The sequence below is a fragment of the Delphinapterus leucas genome, chromosome 10, assembly GCF_059928025.1.
Source record: "Delphinapterus leucas isolate spDelLeu-1000000601 "Yukka" chromosome 10, BTC_Dleu_Yukka2, whole genome shotgun sequence".
NCBI classification, from domain to species: domain Eukaryota; kingdom Metazoa; phylum Chordata; class Mammalia; order Artiodactyla; family Monodontidae; genus Delphinapterus; species Delphinapterus leucas.
Genome location: NC_143138.1, coordinates 63357066 through 63376657, shown reverse-complemented (window position 1 = coordinate 63376657; position 19592 = coordinate 63357066). Strand labels below are relative to the sequence as shown.

The 19592-nt window shown below is 50.6% G+C and overlaps 1 protein-coding gene and 1 long non-coding RNA gene across 8 annotated transcripts in view; one reads left to right on the top strand and one right to left on the bottom strand.

Moving 5' to 3' along the window:
- Nucleotides 1–19592, top strand: part of SLC6A20 (solute carrier family 6 member 20) — a 61996-nt gene that overhangs the window by 9171 nt on the left and 33233 nt on the right. For 4 of the 7 annotated variants that reach the window (XM_089918052.1, XM_089918053.1, XM_022573392.3 and 1 more), the window contains exons 2-7: nt 4717–4857; nt 6813–6904; nt 10815–11042; nt 15188–15298; nt 16252–16493; nt 17701–17863. In XM_089918052.1, the coding sequence (XP_089774178.1) occupies nt 4717–4857; nt 6813–6904; nt 10815–11042; nt 15188–15298; nt 16252–16493; nt 17701–17863 (977 nt within the window). The remainder of the gene's footprint in view (nt 1–4716; nt 4858–6812; nt 6905–10814; nt 11043–15187; nt 15299–16251; nt 16494–17700; nt 17864–19592) is intronic. The other 3 variants (XM_089918056.1, XM_089918054.1, XM_089918055.1) reach the window with 1 other exon arrangement.
- Nucleotides 831–4721, bottom strand: LOC149748264 (uncharacterized). Its single transcript, XR_016394473.1, has 2 exons — nt 3412–4721; nt 831–3308 (listed from the first exon to the last, which is right to left on the bottom strand). It is a non-coding gene; the product is annotated as an uncharacterized LOC149748264 (long non-coding RNA).

Below are 19592 nucleotides of genomic sequence, written 5' to 3'. Positions count from 1 at the left end.
ACTCTCCGGAGGATGCTGGGTACCCCTCATCCAAATAAGTCTGTCTCTCCTGCACCAGACCAACTCACATGTGCCCTGTGGGACAACCCTTGGGGACAGACACGCCAGGACACTTGGCATTTCAACTGGGTGTACAAGGACTTGACTTTCTCTGGCCAGCACCCCACTCGTGGCAAGGACTCAGCTTTTATTAATCCTTCTCCTAGTGATTCTTTGTGCCTCATTTATACCTTTGAGAAAGGATTCTAGGACCAAGAGGTTTGCATCCACATGGATTGCTATCAGGCGGGGCCAACTTTCAACGTACGTTCAGCAATGTCACTGTGCTGATCAAACAACAAATTATTCCATGTCGATTAATAACCCACCCTCGCCTCTCACTTAACCTGAGACCCTTTATTTGGCTTTTTCCACTTTTGTAAAAATGATTCAGATATTGTCCGAGGCTGATGTGGTTGCTTAGTGGCATTCAGAAAAACAAAAACTTATTTATAAAAAGCACACAAACACACTGAATAATTTCCGTATAAGTAACACAAATAAAAAGATAAGGATTTGGGGGGGGGAACCATTCTGGATAAAAACACATATGACGCTTGTCTAAGGGCTGTGTGTACGAATAGAGAGACGAGCTTTAACTCTTAGTCGGGGACCGCTTTGGGCTTCCTACTTGACTAGAGTAACACTGTTTTCAATCAAAACACCTAATGTAATATTTTCAGCTTTTTATATTTTGATGACCAAATGAGTGTATTTGTCAAGGCTTTTTACTTAACTATTTTACATGTTGTTGTCTTCCCCGTTTCTACTTGAAATAAATATTTTGAGAGATTTAAAAAAAAAAAAAAAGGGACGCTGGGACAATCTCCTCTGAGGCAAGAGAATCACTTCTTCCATTGATAGACTTGTCAAAATACCAGCCAGTGTATTCAGAAAAGGACAAGGTGAGGGCCGAAGAGTGGGGTTTCACTTGGACCACACCTCACCTGGCTGGGAATGTAGCGCACAAGGAATTGTTTTGATCCCTGAGGCATCTTGGACACTGTGCTGTGGCACATTCATAATAGCGTCCATTAGGGAGAGATGCCACCTTACAATGGATTCAAAAGTCAGGGGCTTTCCCAGGCAGTCCAGTGGTTAGGACTTGGTGCTTTCATTGCCAAGGGCACTAGTTCAGTCCCTGGTCGAGGAACTAAGATCCTGCAAGCCACTCAGCACAGCCATAAAAAAAAAAAAAAAAAAAAAAAAAAAAGCATATAATGGGGCCTAACCTACAAAAGACCATCCAGCAAGTCACTCAGAATTGCATGATTTGTGCTAAAAATAACCCAAAGGTGGCTATTGGACCTCCCCAGATGGGGACCCAACACAGGAACCTGCACCACTGAGGACTGGACTCAAATGCCTTGAGCTGCAGGAAGTCAAGACAGTTGAAATGCACAAAGGAAGCTTTGAGTAAAGCCCTTCCTGGGGACAGTGTGAGCCTCAGTGTGTCAAGAACGTGTCTGTCAAAGGTGTTTGTTGTGGCAGTGTGGCTGATGACAGCAAAAATGACCCACCGATGGAAGCAGCTGGCTTCACAGCTCAAGGGGATTATCTTGAACCATCAAGGCCAAATCAGTGCTGCATGTGCACCTGGACCGACTTGTCACAGAGCTCACGTTGCTTGCAGGTTTGTTGGGCTGAAGAAGATTGTCTGGGGGACAAGCTGGAAGATGGCCCCCTTCTTAATCTGGGGATGCTGCCATCATTGATATGGTTCCTGGAAAGCCCATGTGTGTTGAGAGCTTCTCTGACTCTCCTCCTCTGGGCCATTTTGCTGTTTGTGACATGAGAGACAGTTGCTTTGGGTGTCATCAAAGCAGTGGACAAAAAGTCAGCTGGAGCTGGCAGGGTCACCAAGTCTGCCCAGAAAGCTCAGAAGGCTAAGTGAATATTATTCCCCAATACCTGCCACCCCAGTCTTAGTCAGTGGTGGAAGGATGGTCTCAGAACCACTTGTCCCAATTGACCATTTAAGTTTAATAGGAAAAGACTGGTTAATGATAACAGTGCATCGTAAAACCTTCAGAAGGAAAGGAGAATGTTTTGTGGGCCATTTGTTTTTGTGTGTGGCAGTGTAAGGTTCTTAGTTTTTAAAATCAGTACTCTTTAATTGGTTAAAGCCCTCCTTGAGGAAATTATCCCCTGATTTGGATTAAGGCATTGGAACTACATTCATCCTGGAGACCACAATCAACAGGGAAAACTGAGAAAGTGAATACTAATTTGACTTGGGATAAGGCCTTCCCAGTTGCCCTGCTGTGAATCAGTGGCTCCCAGAAGCAGGCTTAAATAAGTCCCTTTGAAATGTTGTGTGGTAGGGCTTTTTTGAGGTATAAATTTTGAGGGCTTTTTGAGGGCTTTTTTTTGGTATAAAATGTGATACATGGGTTGAGGTTCATTGTTTCTGCATATGGATGTTCAGTGTTCTAGCATAATTTGTTGAGAAAGTGATCACAGAGCAGATCCATTGGGATTGTGTGTGTGTTTGGATGGTTGGGCAGTGGGAGGGGTAATAGAAGTTACTGAAGGGCAGCGCTAAGGAACCCATCTGGGCACCAGGCCTTGAATGTCCAACCTTCCCACAGGCAGTGGACCATCAAGCAGGCTCTGTGAAAGAGAAAACCCTTCCGTGGACCTTGCCAGGCCTCCTGTGGCTACTGTTTAACATCTTGGGTGAAAATAATCTTTTCTTATAACCACTGAGGGTTCGAATGCTGCTCCAGGCAGGTTGTGCCAACGCAACCTATACTGATGGGTATATGGTGGGTGGGAACCCCTGACAGCCTCGTGGACTCCTTGCTGTTGAGAGGAACCGGGTAAGATGCTGCAGCAACTCCCTGCTGGGCAGGAAGGGAGCAGGGTCTGGCAGAGTCTTCAAAGCGGGGTCCAGAAACGAGGGGGCAGGATTCGTTGTAGCCTTGATGTAAGCAGGGAGGACGAAGCTGGGAGCGCGGAGGTCTGGTGACGTGGGGCCCGCTCTCCCGAGCACACGCTGGCACCTTTCTCTCCGTCGTGAGAGGGCCTTGCGGGGGCTCTGCTTGGCCTTGGTGCCAGCCATTCTCCTTCTGGGATTTCTGTCCCGAGGAAATAAACATGTGGACCAGGCTTTGTTTAGGACGGCAGAAAACTGGCAACAGCCTAAGTGCCCGAGGACTGATGTGATGAAAGAAATTCTAGGCTCCTTCTCCCCGTGGAATGTTGTGCAGCTTCTTAAGGGGCGATGGGAAGGTACACGGTGTGGTCGAGAGAACGACGGTGAGATCCTGTTGGGAGAGAAAAGTGAGTTATAGGACAGTACATATGTACAATGGAGGCATTTTTGTAAATATTAGACGTTCCTGTGAACATACGTATCGTGTTGTTTACCTTAATACTTCCAGAGCCAGTTCCTTCTGTAACCAGCCTTTAATCCCTGCAGCTGTAGAGTCAGGGTTTTCTTTTAATCAGAAGTCCTGCCCTCCTCTCCCAGTGAACCGTTTTTCAGGTCCCCTGCCAAGGAGCTAGGAGCTGGGGGAGGGATGTCCGAGGGGCTGCGGAGGACGGGGCGGGACCAGCAGAAGAAGCAATGGGGCAGCCGGGGTGGGGGACGCCCCCGCAGGCTGCCGTCTCTGTCCATGTGTCTGGCAGTGGGGGGCCTTTTGTAGCTCCGTTCACACGTCCTGGCTCCCCACTGTCACCGAGGGCCATTGTCTGCAGGTGGCTCCTTGGGAACCAGTGGGTTTAAAATTTGAACTAGTCATAATACCCTTTATTAAAATGAAAACTTAGGCTGAAGGCCACTGTATAAAACGGATATACATCCAACAGAGGTGATCTGTAAAGGGAGCTGGTGGCCTGGGCTCGGTCTATCGGAGACCTCCTTGTCTCCACACATACATAGCAATCCCTTGCCTCATCTCTGAAGACAAAGGCCCAGAGGAGTATTCTGTGGCTCCAGGCAATCATGAAGCAGCTGAAATTCCTCTGCCCAGGTGATCCCTGGTGGGCAGGGAGCAGGGCTGCTCCTCTCGCATCTATCCTACACTCAGCTCAGGGCCCGGCCCAGAGGAAGCGTTTAGTAAAACAGCTGTTTGGTGTAATACCTCCACCCAGGTGGTGGGGCACCATCTGGGCCATGTCAAAAGCCCAAAGGAAGTGTGTGGAGGTGGGCGGCTGGCTGACTGGATTCAGAGGTGATGTTCAAAACGTTTAACCACTCAGTGGTCCAGACTCTGATCAGCTATTAGTTGCTACAATAGAAATGGAATGGGGGTTTCTGGCAGAGGGGCTGGGGCAGCTGAGGCCTTGAGGAAGGCGCTCAAGGGTCTTGGCATTGGTGGCAATTTACCACCCAGGATGGACGTATTTAACGATCTTAACAACTGATGTGGCTGTATGTCGTCCATGGATGGAATGATGAATAGAAAGACAAAAGGGTAGAGGGACAGCTGGATGGATGGAAAGACAGAAGAGTGGATGGGTGGAAGGATGGAGGATGAGTAGAAAGAGGAGGATGGATTCCGAGAGAAAGATAAAATACAGGAAGGAATGGAGGATGGATGGAAAGGTAGAAGGACGAATAGACTAGTGGAAAGACGGGAGGGTGGATGGAAGGCCTTTTGCACAGAGGTTAGGTGGGTTCCAGAGTAAAGCCCTGGGTGATGGCCTGGTTTCGGCTCTGGACACCCACAGGTAGTTTCCTGGTGCCCTACATCATCATGCTCACCGTGGAGGGCATGCCGCTCCTGTACCTGGAACTGGCAGTGGGGCAGTGCATGCGCCAGGGCAGCATCGGTGCCTGGAGGACCATCAACCCCTACCTCAGTGGCGTTGGTAAGTGGGTGCTTTCCAGTCCTCTCCCACCTGTGGACCCCCAGACTGTGTTTTGGACAGGAGAAGGTGACGGTGGGGGGAGTCCCTTGGCAAAGCTGCTGGAGCAAGGGGCAAGCATGAGGCCCCAGAGAGAGCCCTTGAGTGGGGCGGGCAGAAGGCCCAGGAGGGGTGCCATAGAATGTGCGCTGAGAGGGGCTGGATTTCTTACCCATGGGACGGTGACAGAGGGAGGATGCACACCCCCTGGGGAACTGATGCCACATTGCTTCTCTGGGGCTCAGTTTGCTCATTTGTAACAGGGAAACAGCTGCCTAAGAAAGGAGCTGTAACTCCGTGTCCTGTCCAGCAACCATTCTGGGAACCCGTATAACGGCTCCCTCTGTCACTGAGCACCTGCTCTGTGCAAGGTGCTGGCCTGTCTGTGTATGTGTGTGAGCTCATTTAATCTTCATCACACCAGAGCGGGTGTGGGTGCCATTAACATCTCCAGTGCATGGAGGCCGAGAGCGGGTGTGGGTGCCATTAACATCTCCAGTGCATGGAGGCCGAGAGCGGGTGTGGGTGCCATTAACATCTCCAGTGCATGGAGGCCGAGAGCGGTGTGGGTGCCATTAACATCTCCAGTGCATGGAGGCCGAGAGCGGGTGTGGGTGCCATTAACATCTCCAGTGCATGGAGGCCGAGAGCGGTGTGGGTGCCATTAACATCTCCAGTGCATGGAGGCCGAGAGCGGGTGTGGGTGCCATTAACATCTCCAGTACGTGGAGGCCGAGGCACAGTGGATGGCAAGAGGGGCACTGCTTTCCATCCTGCCTCCCCTGAGTTACTCTGAGCCAGTGTCCGGGGTGCCCGCGGGAGATCTTTGCCCGACCTGTGCGGCCCTCTTGGGCCGGGGCTCCTCTGCTGAACTTTGACTAGCAGTGGCCACGGTCTGTTCTGCTCACCTCTCCCACCCCCCAGGCAGAAAGGGGGACAGGAAAGTTTCGGGAGCAAGGAGGATGTGAACTTGGACGTGACTTAGTCTCAGATGCAGAAGAAATGTGTCTGGTGGCCTCACGAATCACCTCCAAATCGAACTGCCTCCTCATCTGGAATGGCTGTTAATATTTAACACAGAGGTGTGTGGTTTCACAATTGGCCCGAGTTATCAATCACAGAGGCCTTCTCTGAGGCAGCATTTGCTGAATAGGAAAAATACCAGATGTTGGTGCCAATCGGGGTTGCTCGTGAATGTTTAACAACCAGCTCGGTGAGGTGGGGTGGGGGAGGGGAAGGCCTGGTTGTAGCATTTACTGATACTGGTGCCACCGCGGCCACCGTCAAATTCTAAGGAGATGTCCCGGAGCCTGGGGTTGGGCAGAGCTGTGCACAGCGGCTCTCGGGGGCTGGTGAGGGCCAGCTCCAGGACACTACTGGTTCCCCGCAGGGCTGACCAGGTCAGGGGTAGCCCCCATCCCCCCAACTCCTGACACACCTCCTCACGCCATGTTCCCCACCACTGCTGGGCAGGGTTTGGCACAAATGACCCAGCTTCAGGTGAGCCAGGGAGAGAGCAACTGTTATGTCTGGCATCAGTGACAAAGTGCTTCTCACACTAGGTGCGAATCCTAGTCGTGCCGCTTAATAGCTGTGTGGTCTTGGGCGAGTGCTGTGTCTCAGTTTCCCTCTCTGCGAAGTAGGCATAACATGGCATTTCACAACATCGTTGTGAGGACCTAAGCACATCAAAAGAACATCACAGGCCTCATGCCCCAGAAGATGGGGAGAGAGGTTGTGGAAGAGACTAACCCTTAGGAAGTGCTCGCAGGTGCCAGGTCACAAACCTGGTTTTGCCGTCCCAGGGCGGGCCCTGCAGGCATGTCCTGGGGGCTCTGGGCGGGACCCCTGCTGCCCCGTCCAGGCAGGCGGGGTAGGGGCCGTCCTCAGCACCCTCTGTCTGCATCCTGTCCCTGCAGGCGTGGCCAGTGTGGTGGTGTCCTTCTTCCTCTCCATGTACTACAATGTCATCAACGCCTGGGCCTTCTGGTACCTCTTCCACTCCTTCCAGGTGAGCGCACCCGAGCAGGGGTCAGAGCGGGAAAGGGGGAGGGCAACAGAGTGCACACTGCCGGCACATGGGTGGAGCGTGGGGGCAGCAGCCTTGAGGGAGTCAGGAGCTGTCAGGAAGTGGTGCGAAGGGCTGGGGCTGGCTGGGCGCCCCCAGCCAAGCGGAGGACTTCTGAGCCAGGGATCCATGGACCCCTGCTGTTGTGTGTGATGTATGTGCACATTTTGGGGGAACAGGCCCATGGCTTTCATCGGGTTCTCTCTGAAGGATGTGACCCCCCCAAAAATATTAAGAACCACTGCAGAGGGGGCCCAGGGGGAAACCTGTGGAGAGAACTGATGGGGAAGGGCTCCACCCACTGAGCATAACAGTACCGGCCTCCCTCCTCTTCCCCCTTCCTGCCTCTCGTCACTTGTCCTTCTAGGTTTCTGACTCCGGGCTGTGCCCCTCCTTTTCTCTACAAAAGTTCTCCTAGAAGGACCATTGTCACCCCTGTAACACAATAGTAGCTATTCCCAAGATTAGACATTTAAAAAATGCATGTCTGATTATAACCATAGCTGATGCTCATTGTAGAAAATGTGGAAGGAAATGGAACATGTAGAGAAGAGAGGACCCTAATTCCACACCGAGAGGTGGTCTTCATATCCAAAATGGCAACTTCCCGTCCACTGCCCATGTTCACGTCTTTTCCTCAGAGTCTGCCTTTCACTGTCAGGGACCCCACTCCTGCGGCCTCCTCCCAGATAGGAAAAGAGAGGGAGGAGACAGGAGCTCATGGGCTGGATGCCTTACCCTTTGCCACTGAGCCAAGCCTTCATGGGACAGACCCTACCTCCAAGGCCCAAAAGCTAGATGGGGCCGGTCATGGACTATGAACTGACCCTAATTTGTGAGGCCAGTATCTGGAGCACTTGGGCACAGCCTTGAATCGTTGGGGCCCCAAGGAATGCTTGGGTTAATGACCTCAATCAGGAGTCAGCATCTACGCTCAGAAGGTGCCACATCCACACCCAACTCTGGCTTCCCTGTCCACCCTACCCAGGTCATCTCACTGGAAAATGCCCTGTGCATGTCCCTGACAGGAAGGACTCTGCCCTGAGCATAGCTGTAGCCCCTCATCCTTTCCCTGGCTCAACCTAGAGTTCCATGAAGACTAGCCACAACCTTGCCTGTCCTCTGCCTTCTGGGTGGAGGGCAGCTCCTCTACTCTCCAGCCTGGTAACCATTTCCCTCCTCTGTGCTGGGCTGTCATGTATGGTTGGGCAGGTTGTGCACTGCACAATGCCATTCCAATTAAGGGGTTGCCATACATGTCTCAGGCACTATATGTCTGCATACTTAAGACAGTTTTCCAAAGGTGGAAGCAACGTGTCTTGTAACAAATCAGGATAATCTGACCATTTTCTAAAGGCAAAAATAAAGTGTCTCAAGTAAGGGAGTACTTTTTCCTAACCCTCAGAAGTGTGAAAATCAGTGATTCCTGAAAATCACTTGATTATTCATTCCAGCCTTCAGAGATCCATGGGCCTCTCCCTTATCCCCTCTGCCCTGGAGCCTCCTTCATGGTCACATCGTAATGATAGTACCTGCAGCAACAGACACTCACACTTGCTGTGGACCAGCTGGAGTCACAAGCACTTCAGAACTATTCGCTTGTGTGATCATCACCGCACTGTGTGGTGCTGACACAGCGCGTACCAGAGGCAGAGGGGAGTTGAGTAGCTGGGAGGCTGGATGCGGCAGCCTAGCCACAGGGTCTGTGCTCTTGTCCACCTCCCACCAGGCTGGGCTTTCCAGCTTTTCCCTGGGGGAGCACCGGGATGTTACAAACACAGATGCAGGGATCCCTGCCTGACCCACTGATTCAGAGGGGGAGAGTCTGGGTGCTGAGAATTGGTCAGTTTAAGTCCTTCTGTACTTTAAAGCTTCTCCATGTTGGCTGCTTGCTGGAATCACCTGGGGGAGCTTTTAAAATTCTGAGGCCCGGGCCCTACCCCAGACCAATGAAATCCGAGTCACTGGCGTTGCACCCAGGCATCCGAGTTTTTAAAGCGCCCCCCCCGCCCCCCGCGAGTGATTAAGTCATGTACGTGTAGCCAAGGTTGGCAGTCAGGCTGGGCTGGGCTGGCAACAGCAGTGGTCCAGTGAATGGACCCAGTCAGCCCCATACGGGCCAGGCAAACCCAAGGGACTGTGGTCTGGGCTTCAGGTCCACAGGGACCCTCCCACCTGACAGGGGCTCGGTGCTGGCTGTCGCCAGACACCTCAGTTCACTCCACATGGCCATTCCTTCCACGAGTCCTCCTCGCTCAGCCGTCAAGCCCGAGTGTCTGTACAGGGCAGCTGGTTTCCAAGAGGGTGAAAGTAACAGTTGCAAGGCCGTGGGATGCCAAGGCCAGGAAGTCACACAGCTTCACTCCACTGCTTTCTGTTGATCAAAGCAAGACACAGGTCAACCCAGGTTCACAGGGAGGGGTAGTGGATGCCACCTCTCAAGAGGAGGAATTGCTGGTGGTCGCCTTTGGAAATATTTTAGGTGGAAGCTAGAAACCAGCTCTTATATTCTAGCAGGTGAGGGGCCCCCTGTTGCTGCCAGGGGTCCTACCAGCATGGGCCCCAAGCACTTTCCAGATGACAGACCTGGGCTCCAGCCACTCATGGGCAGAGTGGCCCTGGCCCATCAGGGAGTGATGCCGTTGGAGCTCATTTCTGTTTCCTGTGAAATACAGGGATTGAACCCAATGGGGTTAGACTTGCTTCTGTCAGTGGAGAGTTTTTGTCTAATGAAATCTGATCAACGAGGGGCTGGTCTTGGCAGAGCAGAGGTGGGACCCCCTAACCCCCTTCCCGCTCCAAGCCAGAATCTACCACCCGCCCCCACTCAGCTCAGAGCTTTTCTTTAGCTCTTGGCCTTGGGTCGTGTTCATTGTACATGCACCATTTAGGCTCTTTTGTTTCTAAGTGACAGAGAGCCCTGTTCAAACTAGTGGAAGCAGAAGAGGCTCTTACTGGCTCTATCTACGAAGTCCAGGAGTGGAACTGCTACAGGCGTAGCTTGACTCAGGCTCAAAGGAAGTCATCAGTGCTGGGTTGTCTCTGTCTTAGATGCAGAAGACGGCTGTGGTGGGGCTGAACTGCATCCCCCTCTAACTTCCAAACCCAGTGCCCGTTGTAGGAAACGCCTGTCTCCACCACCATTTAGTGAGGGCAGGACCCAAGTCTTATTCATGCTAGGACTCGCTAGGGGCTTGTGGAAATAAACAGACCACCCAAATGAGAGCGAGCAGAGGCTGTCTATCCGGAGCTCGTTAGCAGGAGGTCAGCACCTTCACTTGTATTTGGCAGAAACTCCAGGCAGGACAGGCAGAGGAGCGGGAAATCGTGCTAGTGGGAAACGGAGGGCTGCACGTGTGCCCTGATTGGAGTGTGCTGGCGTGGAAACTGTAGCTGTGTGATTGGTGAGGGGAGCGTATTTGGCTTTTTCCACTTGGTCCTGAGTTGGAGGGAACACAAGTTTGGAAAGCTGCAGCCGGTGACCGAGTCGTGTCCACTCTGGGCTGATTACTGCCGGAATTGTGGTTTGGGTTCCTGGGCTGGTGGCTGCAGAGTTCGTTTGTCAAAGATGGTCCGGCCATTGTCCCTTTGATTTGGTCCCTCAGACCCACCGTAGAGTTGGGCAGATTGGGAGTGCGGAGCCCCTCCCTGCCTGACCCCTCTGCCCAAGCCCCATCCGTGCCCGTGACAAACCCCGATTCCCTGTCTGCCTTCAGGGGCTTCAGCTGCCTGCCCTTTGGGGACCAGCGTCCTCTTCCAGGAGCCTCCTCTCAGGGCCACCTCCTGTCCTCCCCACCCTGACCTTTGGCCTCAGCCCTCACCTCTGCGTATAACGTTTGTCTTGATCCCAAAGGATCCCCTGCCGTGGTCCGTGTGCCCACTGAATGGCAACCGTACGGGCTATGATGAGGAGTGTGAGAAGGCTTCCTCGACGCAGTACTTCTGGTACCGGAAAACCCTCAACATCTCGCCGTCCATCCAGGAGAGCGGGGCAGTGCAGTGGGAGCCAGCGCTGTGCCTCATCCTGGCCTGGCTCCTGGTGTACTTGTGTATCCTGCGGGGCACGGAGTCTACCGGCAAGGTGGGACGGCGGCACGGGGTGTGTGTGTGTGTGTGTGAGTGTGTGAGAAAGGCTGCCTCTGCAGTCGAAGGGCAGAAGCTGTGCTGGGCGGGGTGGGGGAGGGCAAGGACAGGGATGCTGGCACGAGTCACCTGCTAGTGACTCTAGAGATGGCCAGCGGTGCTCGAAGTCACAACCCTAAATCTCGAAATGAGGACCTTCCCATTTCCTAAAACAATGAGCATTTCTGTCCCAGCCCCAAACCCGCACCACCCAAGGGGTGCCAAGCAACTAAACAGAGTTTTCCTTGCTTTGAAAACTTCACGTTGGCAGATGTCCCCAAGACACCCTCGGCTCTCAACCCTAGCTGCATAGTGGTACCACCTGGAGAGCTTTTAAAACTCTGCTGTCTCAGTCCTACTGTCAGAGGTTCCAGAATGATCATTATGAGGTCCCCCCTGAGCACTGGGATTTTAAAAGCGCTCCAGGTGATTTTGGGGTGCAGCCGAGTTTCAGAACTCAGCTTTGGTCTAAGCTGCTTTCAGTGACCCTCCAGAGCTGTCGGGCCTGATATAGAAACCTTTTCTCTTTGGTGTGTCCCCAGGTTTATACTCCTGCTGGGGCTGAGACACTTCTTTAATCTGCTCCACGTAGAAAGTTTTCCTGGAGAGTTTCCCTCATCTTCCGTCTCTCTCAAGCTGCAGCAGGCGCTCTTAACCCCCCAGTGTGCCCTGCTCATACGCAGTCTCTCCTCTCACCCTGGGTTAGACATGCACATTGTATCAGTCTTCAGTCCTTCATGGTAGATTTCACTGTCCCACTCCCCTGAGGCTTAGAGAGGGCAAGTCCTGCCCAAGGGCACCAAGTAGTGAGGATGGAGTCAGGCAGACCCAGCTTTGCCCCAGAAACTCCCCATCATCTCAGTTTGGTGAGCCACCTCCTGTTTGCTGACACTTTTCATGACTTAATCCCCCAGCTTTTCCCTTCTGAAGGTCCTAAGAGTCCACCTGTCCTCATCCTCTTGGCCATCTGAGTTGCCTTCTCCAGCCCCACCATGTGTTTCTTGAGGCATCAAGACCAGAACTACCCACGGTATTTTAGGTGTCCTGTGATGCCCCAGCACCATGCCTAGTAGGACATCTTCTTTTGGTTTCCGAGACCTCGTGGTGGCCAGCATCTTAGCCCTAACAATACCCCATCTCACCGCCGACCTGAGGGACTAGTGAATCTTCCTGGGGAAAGCTTAGAGTCTGCGGCAACTCACTCTGTCCCGTCTTGAAGCTTGCCCGATAGTTTATGCTCATAAAATTTCTTCAGTTGGTCTATGCCAGATTATCATGACCATGATCCAAAAGATCCGAGGGCAGTGTCTGCAAACTTGGAGATTTAATGAGGCCATCCCTTTACCAGATCATTTAGAAACTTGTTAGATGAGGACATGTCGTGCCATGAAAACTTACTCATTCTTAGTGTCTGTTTCCTCTGCTTAAGCCACACCTCTCTCCATGACAGAAGTGTCCCAACAGCTCTCTTTAGTTATTTTTTTAAATTGAAGTATAGCTGATTTACAGTGTTGTGTTAGTTTCTGGGGTATAGCAAAGTGATTCATTTATATACATTCTTTTTCATATTCTTTTCCATTATGGTTTATTACAGGATACTTAATATAGTTCCCTGTACTATCCAATAGGACCTTGTTGTTTATTGATCCTATATATAATAGTTTGCAACTGCTAATCCCAAACCCCCAATCCAACCCTCCCCTGTTCTCTATGTCCGTGAGTCTCTTTCTGTTTTGTAGATAAGTTCATTTGTGTCATATTTTGGATTCCACATGTAAATGAGATCATATGGTGTTTGTCCTTCTCTTTCTGACGTACTTAGTATGATCATCTCTGGGTCCATCCGTGTTGCTGCAGATGGCATTATTTCATTCTTTTTATGGCTGAGTAATAGTCCATTGTTTACACACACCACATCTTCTTTACCCATTCATCTGTCGATGGACATTTAGGTTGTTTCCATGTCTTGGGTATTGCAAACAGTGCTGCTGTGAACATAGGGGTGCATGTAGCTTTTTGAATTATAATTTTGTCTGGATATATGCCCAGGAGTGGGATTGCTGGATCACATGGCAACTCTATTTTTCGTTTTCTGAGGAACTTCCACACTAGTTTTCCATAGTGGCTGCACCAACTTACATTCCCACCAACAGTGTAGGAGGGTTCCCTTTTCTCCACACCCTCTCTAGCATTTGTTATTTGTAGACTTTTTAATGATGGCCATTCTGACCAGTGTGAGGTGGTACCTCATTGCAGTTTTGATTTGCATTTCTCTAATGATTAGCAATGTTGAGCATCTTTTCATGTGCCTGTTGGCCATCTGTATGTCTTCTTTGGAGAAATGTTTATTTAGGTCTTCTGCCCATTTTTGGATTGGGTTGTGTTTTGTTGTTGTTGTTGAGTTGTATGAGCTCCAACAGCTCTATTTATGGGAATTAATTTTGTTAAAGACTGTGTGCCGTATCCTGGCCTTCTCTGTTGGAATCTGCTTTTTACCCCTCCAGATTATTTAGAAATGTTTTTTTTTTTTTTTTCAGATTATTTAGAGATGGTTTTTCCCAATAGTTCAGGCTGGATCATGTGTCCAGCAAACCTGCCAGCTTCCCTGATGGGGGAGAAGTGAGCCAGCCTGGTCTCGACTCCAGAGAGCCTTCCGGGAAACTTGTTCACCTGAGGGGAAGGGGGGAGATTCCAAGGGCTTGCTCTGAGTGTCCTCTAAGTGTCCAGTGGTTACCGACATTGGTCACCCCTCCCCTGTTGTCTCTTGCTTTCCTTCAGCTCACTGGCCGGATGCCCTCTCTTTCCACCTATCCATTTCCACCTCAGACCTGGTTTTTCTTGTAATCTCAGGTGGATTTATTACTCATCTCAAGTTCAGTGTTTTCAGTTAAGAAGCAGTCATAAAAGATACACCCCACTTCTGCCTGCCATTCCCAGGGTGAGAGGGGACAGAGCACCACTCTGGTGACCTTGGAAATTCATGGGAAGATGGGTGCCACACCTCAGTGGGAATGTCGGGCCAGGTGCAACTCAGGCTCATCTGGACTTGGGTCACCAGCTATATTTCTCATAGGAGGATGTAAACATTAAGGGAACTGCTCTCACCAAAAACAAACAAACAAACTTGCAAAGTATTTCACTGCTTTATATATGGGGCTCTTGTGCACATACAAGTTGATATAGAGAAAAAAAAATTCCAGTCCTGGATGGGCATCCATGCACTTGAAGGTCCCTATTGTAAGGCTTTGTAAAAGTTAAAATTACCCAGAATACGAGAGGCTACTTCTAAATCCACCATGGAAAGCAAAGATAAAACATCATTGAACCCATGACATATGTCAGCAGGGAAAGGTTTTGGTTCACAGAAAATTCCATCAATTTTAAAGCCTCTGGAAGTGAGGCCTTTCATAAAAAATCACTGAATTTCTATTGTATTTATTATAGGAACACCAGTGGTCAAGACTTTTCCTTTATGGCACCCATGGCTAAGCTTCTCTCAGGCTGCAGTCCTGGGGATACCTGACCTTCCTCCAAGCTCTTGGACTTTTTTTTTTTCCTTTCAGAGACAATATAAATCTTGTGATTGTGCTTCCTGCTTTGCTTGGGCCACGAGGAAGCTCAGAGATCGATCTGGCTCAGAAACTGGGTAGCACCTCACACACCTATTCTGTGGGCTGCCTTTTTCTTTGGGCTTATCTTACTGGATTGCCCACATTTTCTTTTTACACAGATATCTTTATCTAGCAGTTTTAACATGTTAATGTGATGATGTATTTTTGTGGGCTGCCTCAAATCCTTTCTGGAAGAAGTTCGGGTTGAAGGGAGGGTGGAGGACAGAGGTCTCTAGGACCTGTTCCCTCTTCTCCACTACATAAGAGATTTCCTGGTGGTCACACACGTGGGCATCCACATCCCACCACCCAGTTTCCCAAACTCGGAACCTGTGCCTGACCAAGACTCTCGATACCTTTCCAGCTATCAGTAGCCCGAACAGCCAAGACAGTGCCATGGTTTTTTTGTGGGGATGGCGGGTCTGCCCTGGGCAAAAGGGTCCTGTAGTCACTGCATCTCCAGGAGGCTGACCCTGCCCTCTGCTGCCCGCAGGTGGTGTACTTCACTGCGTTGCTGCCCTACTGCGTGCTCGTCATCTACCTGGTCAGGGGCCTCACGCTCCACGGAGCCACCAACGGCCTGGCATACATGTTCACTCCCAAGGTATGGGCTGGAGGGGAGGGGTCCCGAGGGCACCCCCATTCATCCTGCCACCTTCCAGGATGGGTGGAAGGGGGAAGACCAAGGGTTGGGGGAACAGTAGTGGACCCGGGGAAGGTGGGTGTGAGCCCGCCAGGCAGTGGAGGGGCGTGGATTCCGTCCTCAGACAGGCAGTCCCTATGCCCTGCTAATTCTGGGGCATTACATCTTCCGTCCACTCTCCTCTTGCTACCCCAGCCCCACATCTGGCCTTCACCCCAGTCTCACCCCAAACCCTCCCTCCAGCCTGTGGACCAAGCTGTTCACCAGGAGCGTCACGCCAGTCAGCTCACCCTCCTGCTCGCACCTCCATGCACCCCGCTCCCGACAGGGGTGCATCCATACTCCGCAGGGCTCTCCGTGATCCAGTCCCAGGCACCCCGCTCCTCAGTCACCCCATAACTGATGCTAATCAAGGGAGGCCACCATTGCCTTTGGGGCAGGACAAGTTATTCATTTAGCAAATCTGGTCCCTGGAAACAAAATGACTTTGGCAGCACCCCGCCATTAGTGCCCCCATCACATTCCAAATGCCCCCTAACATTAGTGCTGCGGTACAACCCAGACCTAGACACCAGCACCGCCATTTCTGGAGGCCCAGACCCGTGCAGTGCCTGGGTCATGGATCAGGGGCTCAGTACCTTTAAAACTTATTTTATCCTACACTTTTCAATTGCACACCTCCTGCGGGTGAGAGGCAGTGGAGGGTAGGACAAAAGGATGCGTTTTATCTGCTGAGGACCGGGCTGGGCACGCATGGGGCCGGGAGAGCTGGGTTCGGGCCCCAGGCCTGCATCTGGCTGGCTGTGTGCCATGGGCAATTTCCTTCCCCTCTCTGGGCCTCCTGCCCCCTGCTGATCTGGGAGTCTGGGATTCCCACCCGGGGTTCTCCAGCCTTGTCCCTGCTGGCTTTCCAGATGGAGCAGCTGGCCAACCCAAAGGCCTGGATCAACGCAGCCACCCAGATCTTCTTCTCGCTCGGCTTGGGGTTCGGCAGCCTCATCGCCTTCGCCAGCTACAACGAGCCCTCCAACAACTGCCAGAAGCACGCCGTCATCGTGTCCATCATCAACAGTTCCACCTCCATCTTTGCCAGCGTCGTCACCTTCTCCATCTATGGCTTCAAGGCCACCTTCAACTACGAGAGCTGCTTGAACAAGTAAGCCTGGGTCATCCGGTGGGCCCCAGGCCTCAAGGCGGGGGCAGTGGGCCTCTAAAGGCCCGAGCTGAAAGGGCCTGTGGGAGGAGGCAGACACCAGAAGTCAAGGGGTGTGGGGCAAAGGGCACCGGCTTTGCTGTCCTCAACCCGGGGTCAAATCGGAACCACCAGCAGCCGATAAGCATAAGGCAAGCCGGCGTCTGCCTGCAGGGACGAGGGCAGCTTTGTGTATTCAAAGCACTTAGCGCCAATAGGGCCTTCAACAGATAAACCTTAGCTGCTTCTACCCCATCTCCCCCCTCAGAAGTAACCAAGAGCTCTCCAGCTGAGCCCTGGAGATTGCAGGATCTACTTTCCGCTGCCCCTTACCCAAAATATAAGAAACATCATCCAGAAGGCGTGCTGTCCAATACAGTGGTCACTAGCCACAAGGGGCTGGTGTAAACATTTAAATGTAAATTGATTTAAAATTAACTAAAATTTGGGGGACTTCCCTGGTGGTGCAGTGGTTGAGAATCCGCCTGCCAATGCAGGGGACACGGGTCCGAGCCCTGGTCCGGGAAGATCCCACATGCCACGGAGCAACTAAGCCTGTGCGCCACAACTACTGAGCCCGCGCGCCTAGAGCCCATGCACTGCAACAAGAGAAGCCACTGCAATGAGAAGCCCGTGCACTGCAATGAGAAACCCGTGCACTGCAACGAAGAGTAAGCCCCCGCTCACCGCAACTAGAGAAAGCCTGCGTGGAGCAATGAAGACCCAATGCAGCCAAAAATAAAATAAATGAGTTAAAAAAAATTAACTAAAATTTTAAATTGATTTAAATTTTGATTTAAATTGGTTTCCATTTCAATGTAAATTCTTTTAAATCAGTTCCTCAGTTGCACTAGCCTCATTAGAGTACTCAGTTGCCACATGTGGCTAGTGGGTACCATATTGGACAGCACTGATGGAGAACGTTCCAATCATCACAGGAAGTTCTGTCAGACAATGTTGGTCCAGAGGTTAAAATAGCCCAGCTGCGGGGGTTTGGTTCCTTTGATCATCACTGTTCCTATCTGAGGCTTCTTCAAAGCCGTTCACAATCACTCTGCCCTCTAAAAGCTCACCAGTCAACAGATTCCCTTTGTTGGAGCGACCTCACCTAATCAGAAGAGGCAGAGGGTTTTGTAATCAGCGACGGTTAATCGGCTGCCCTGCTCTGCAGGGTGATTCTGCTGCTGACCAACTCTTTCGACCTTGAAGATGGCTTTTTGACAGTCAGCAACCTGGAGGAGGTGAAAAGTTACCTGGCGTCTGCCTACCCCAGCAAGTACAGCGAGGTGTTCCCACAGATTAAAAACTGCAGCTTGGAATCGGAGCTGGAAACGGTAAGGTGCTGGCAAGGTCTTTGGGAGCTTCGGGCCCTTTGGGAGCTGTTCTAGAGAAAGTGCAACTTGAGGGGTATGCACACCCCGTGAAAATCAGGGAAAACTCGGGACTTCCCTGGCAGTCCAATGGTTAAGACTCCACGCTTTCACTGCAGGGGGCACGGGTTTGATCCCTGGTCGGGGAGCTAAGATCCCACATGCTGTGCGTGGTGTGAAAACAAACAAAAAAACCAAAACAACAACAACAAAATATATATATATGTATCTCCTTCCTTGTGCCTCTTAGAGGACGAGAACTCTGCCCACTAGTCTCCCCGAGTGCTGCACGGGAATCCCAGTCTCTACACAGTTCCTTTGGGTTCCCTGTGTCCTTTCTTCCTTTAAATTTTCTCTTTTTAAAATTGAAAAATAGAGGAAAGTATAAAGAATAATATAACAAACACATCTATCCACCTCTCCGAATGAAAAATTGTAAATATTTTGTCATTGTGGGCTCCGATTTTTTTTTATGTAAAAGAAAACATTTCAAGGATAAAGATAAAATCCCTTTTGTTACTGTCCCCAAAGCTTTCACTACTCCCCAGAGGCCAGAACCTTCTTTTTTTTTTTTTTTTTTTTTTTTGCGGTACGCGGGCCTCTCACTGCTGTGGCCTCTCCCGCCGCGGAGCACAGGCTCCGGACGTGCAGTCCCAGCGGCCACGGCTCACGGGCCCAGCCGCTCCGCGGCATGTGGGATCCTCCCAGACCGGGGCACGAACCCACGTCCCCTGCATCTGCAGGCGGACTCTCAACCACTGCGCCACCAGGGAAGCCCTGTAAGAGCTACATTTTATTCCATCATTCAAATATCCTACAATTTACTGGACCCAGGCCAGCGGCAGTAGAAGCCCAAAGTCCTAACCACTGGACAACCAGGGAGTTCCCTATGGATTCCCTTACTGATAGACATTTGGGTTTTTCCAAAAAACTTTTGCTACTAAAATCACCTTTATTTATATTTTACAGAATTATATTTGCTATGCTGGCAACTTTTTTTTTTTTTTAACAATTGAAGTATTGTGTTACTTTCTTACATACATCAAAGTGAGTCGGTTATACGTATATATTCTTTTTCATATTCTTTTCCGTTATGGGATATTACAGGATATTGAATATAGTTCCCTGTGCTGTAGAATACTACCTTCTGGTTTATCCATTCTATATGTATAGTTTCCATCTGCAGGTCCGAAACCCCCAATCAAACCCTCCCCCAACCCCGCTAGGCAACCACAAGTCTATTCTCTATGTATGTGAGTCTTTTGTTCTTTCGTAGATAAGTTCATTTGTCATATTTAGTTTTTCAAACTTTGTTGAATTTAATTTTATTTTATATTGGGGTATAGTTGATTTACACTCTTGTGTTTGTTTTAGACATCCAGCAACCTGATTCAGTTATACGTAGATACAGATCTATTCTTTTTCAGATTCTTTTCCCCTATAGGTTATTAAAGGGTGTTGAGTAGAATTCCCTGTGCTACAGAGTAGGTCTTTGTTGGTATCTCTTTTATATATATTAGTGCGTATATGTTAATCACAACCTCCCAAGTTATACCTCCTCCACCCCACTTTTCCCATTTGGTAACTGTTAAGTTTCTTTTCTAAATCTGAGAGCCTGTTTCTGTTTTGTAAATTGGTACATTTGTATCACTTTTCAGATTCCACCTGTAAATGATGTCATATGATATTTGTC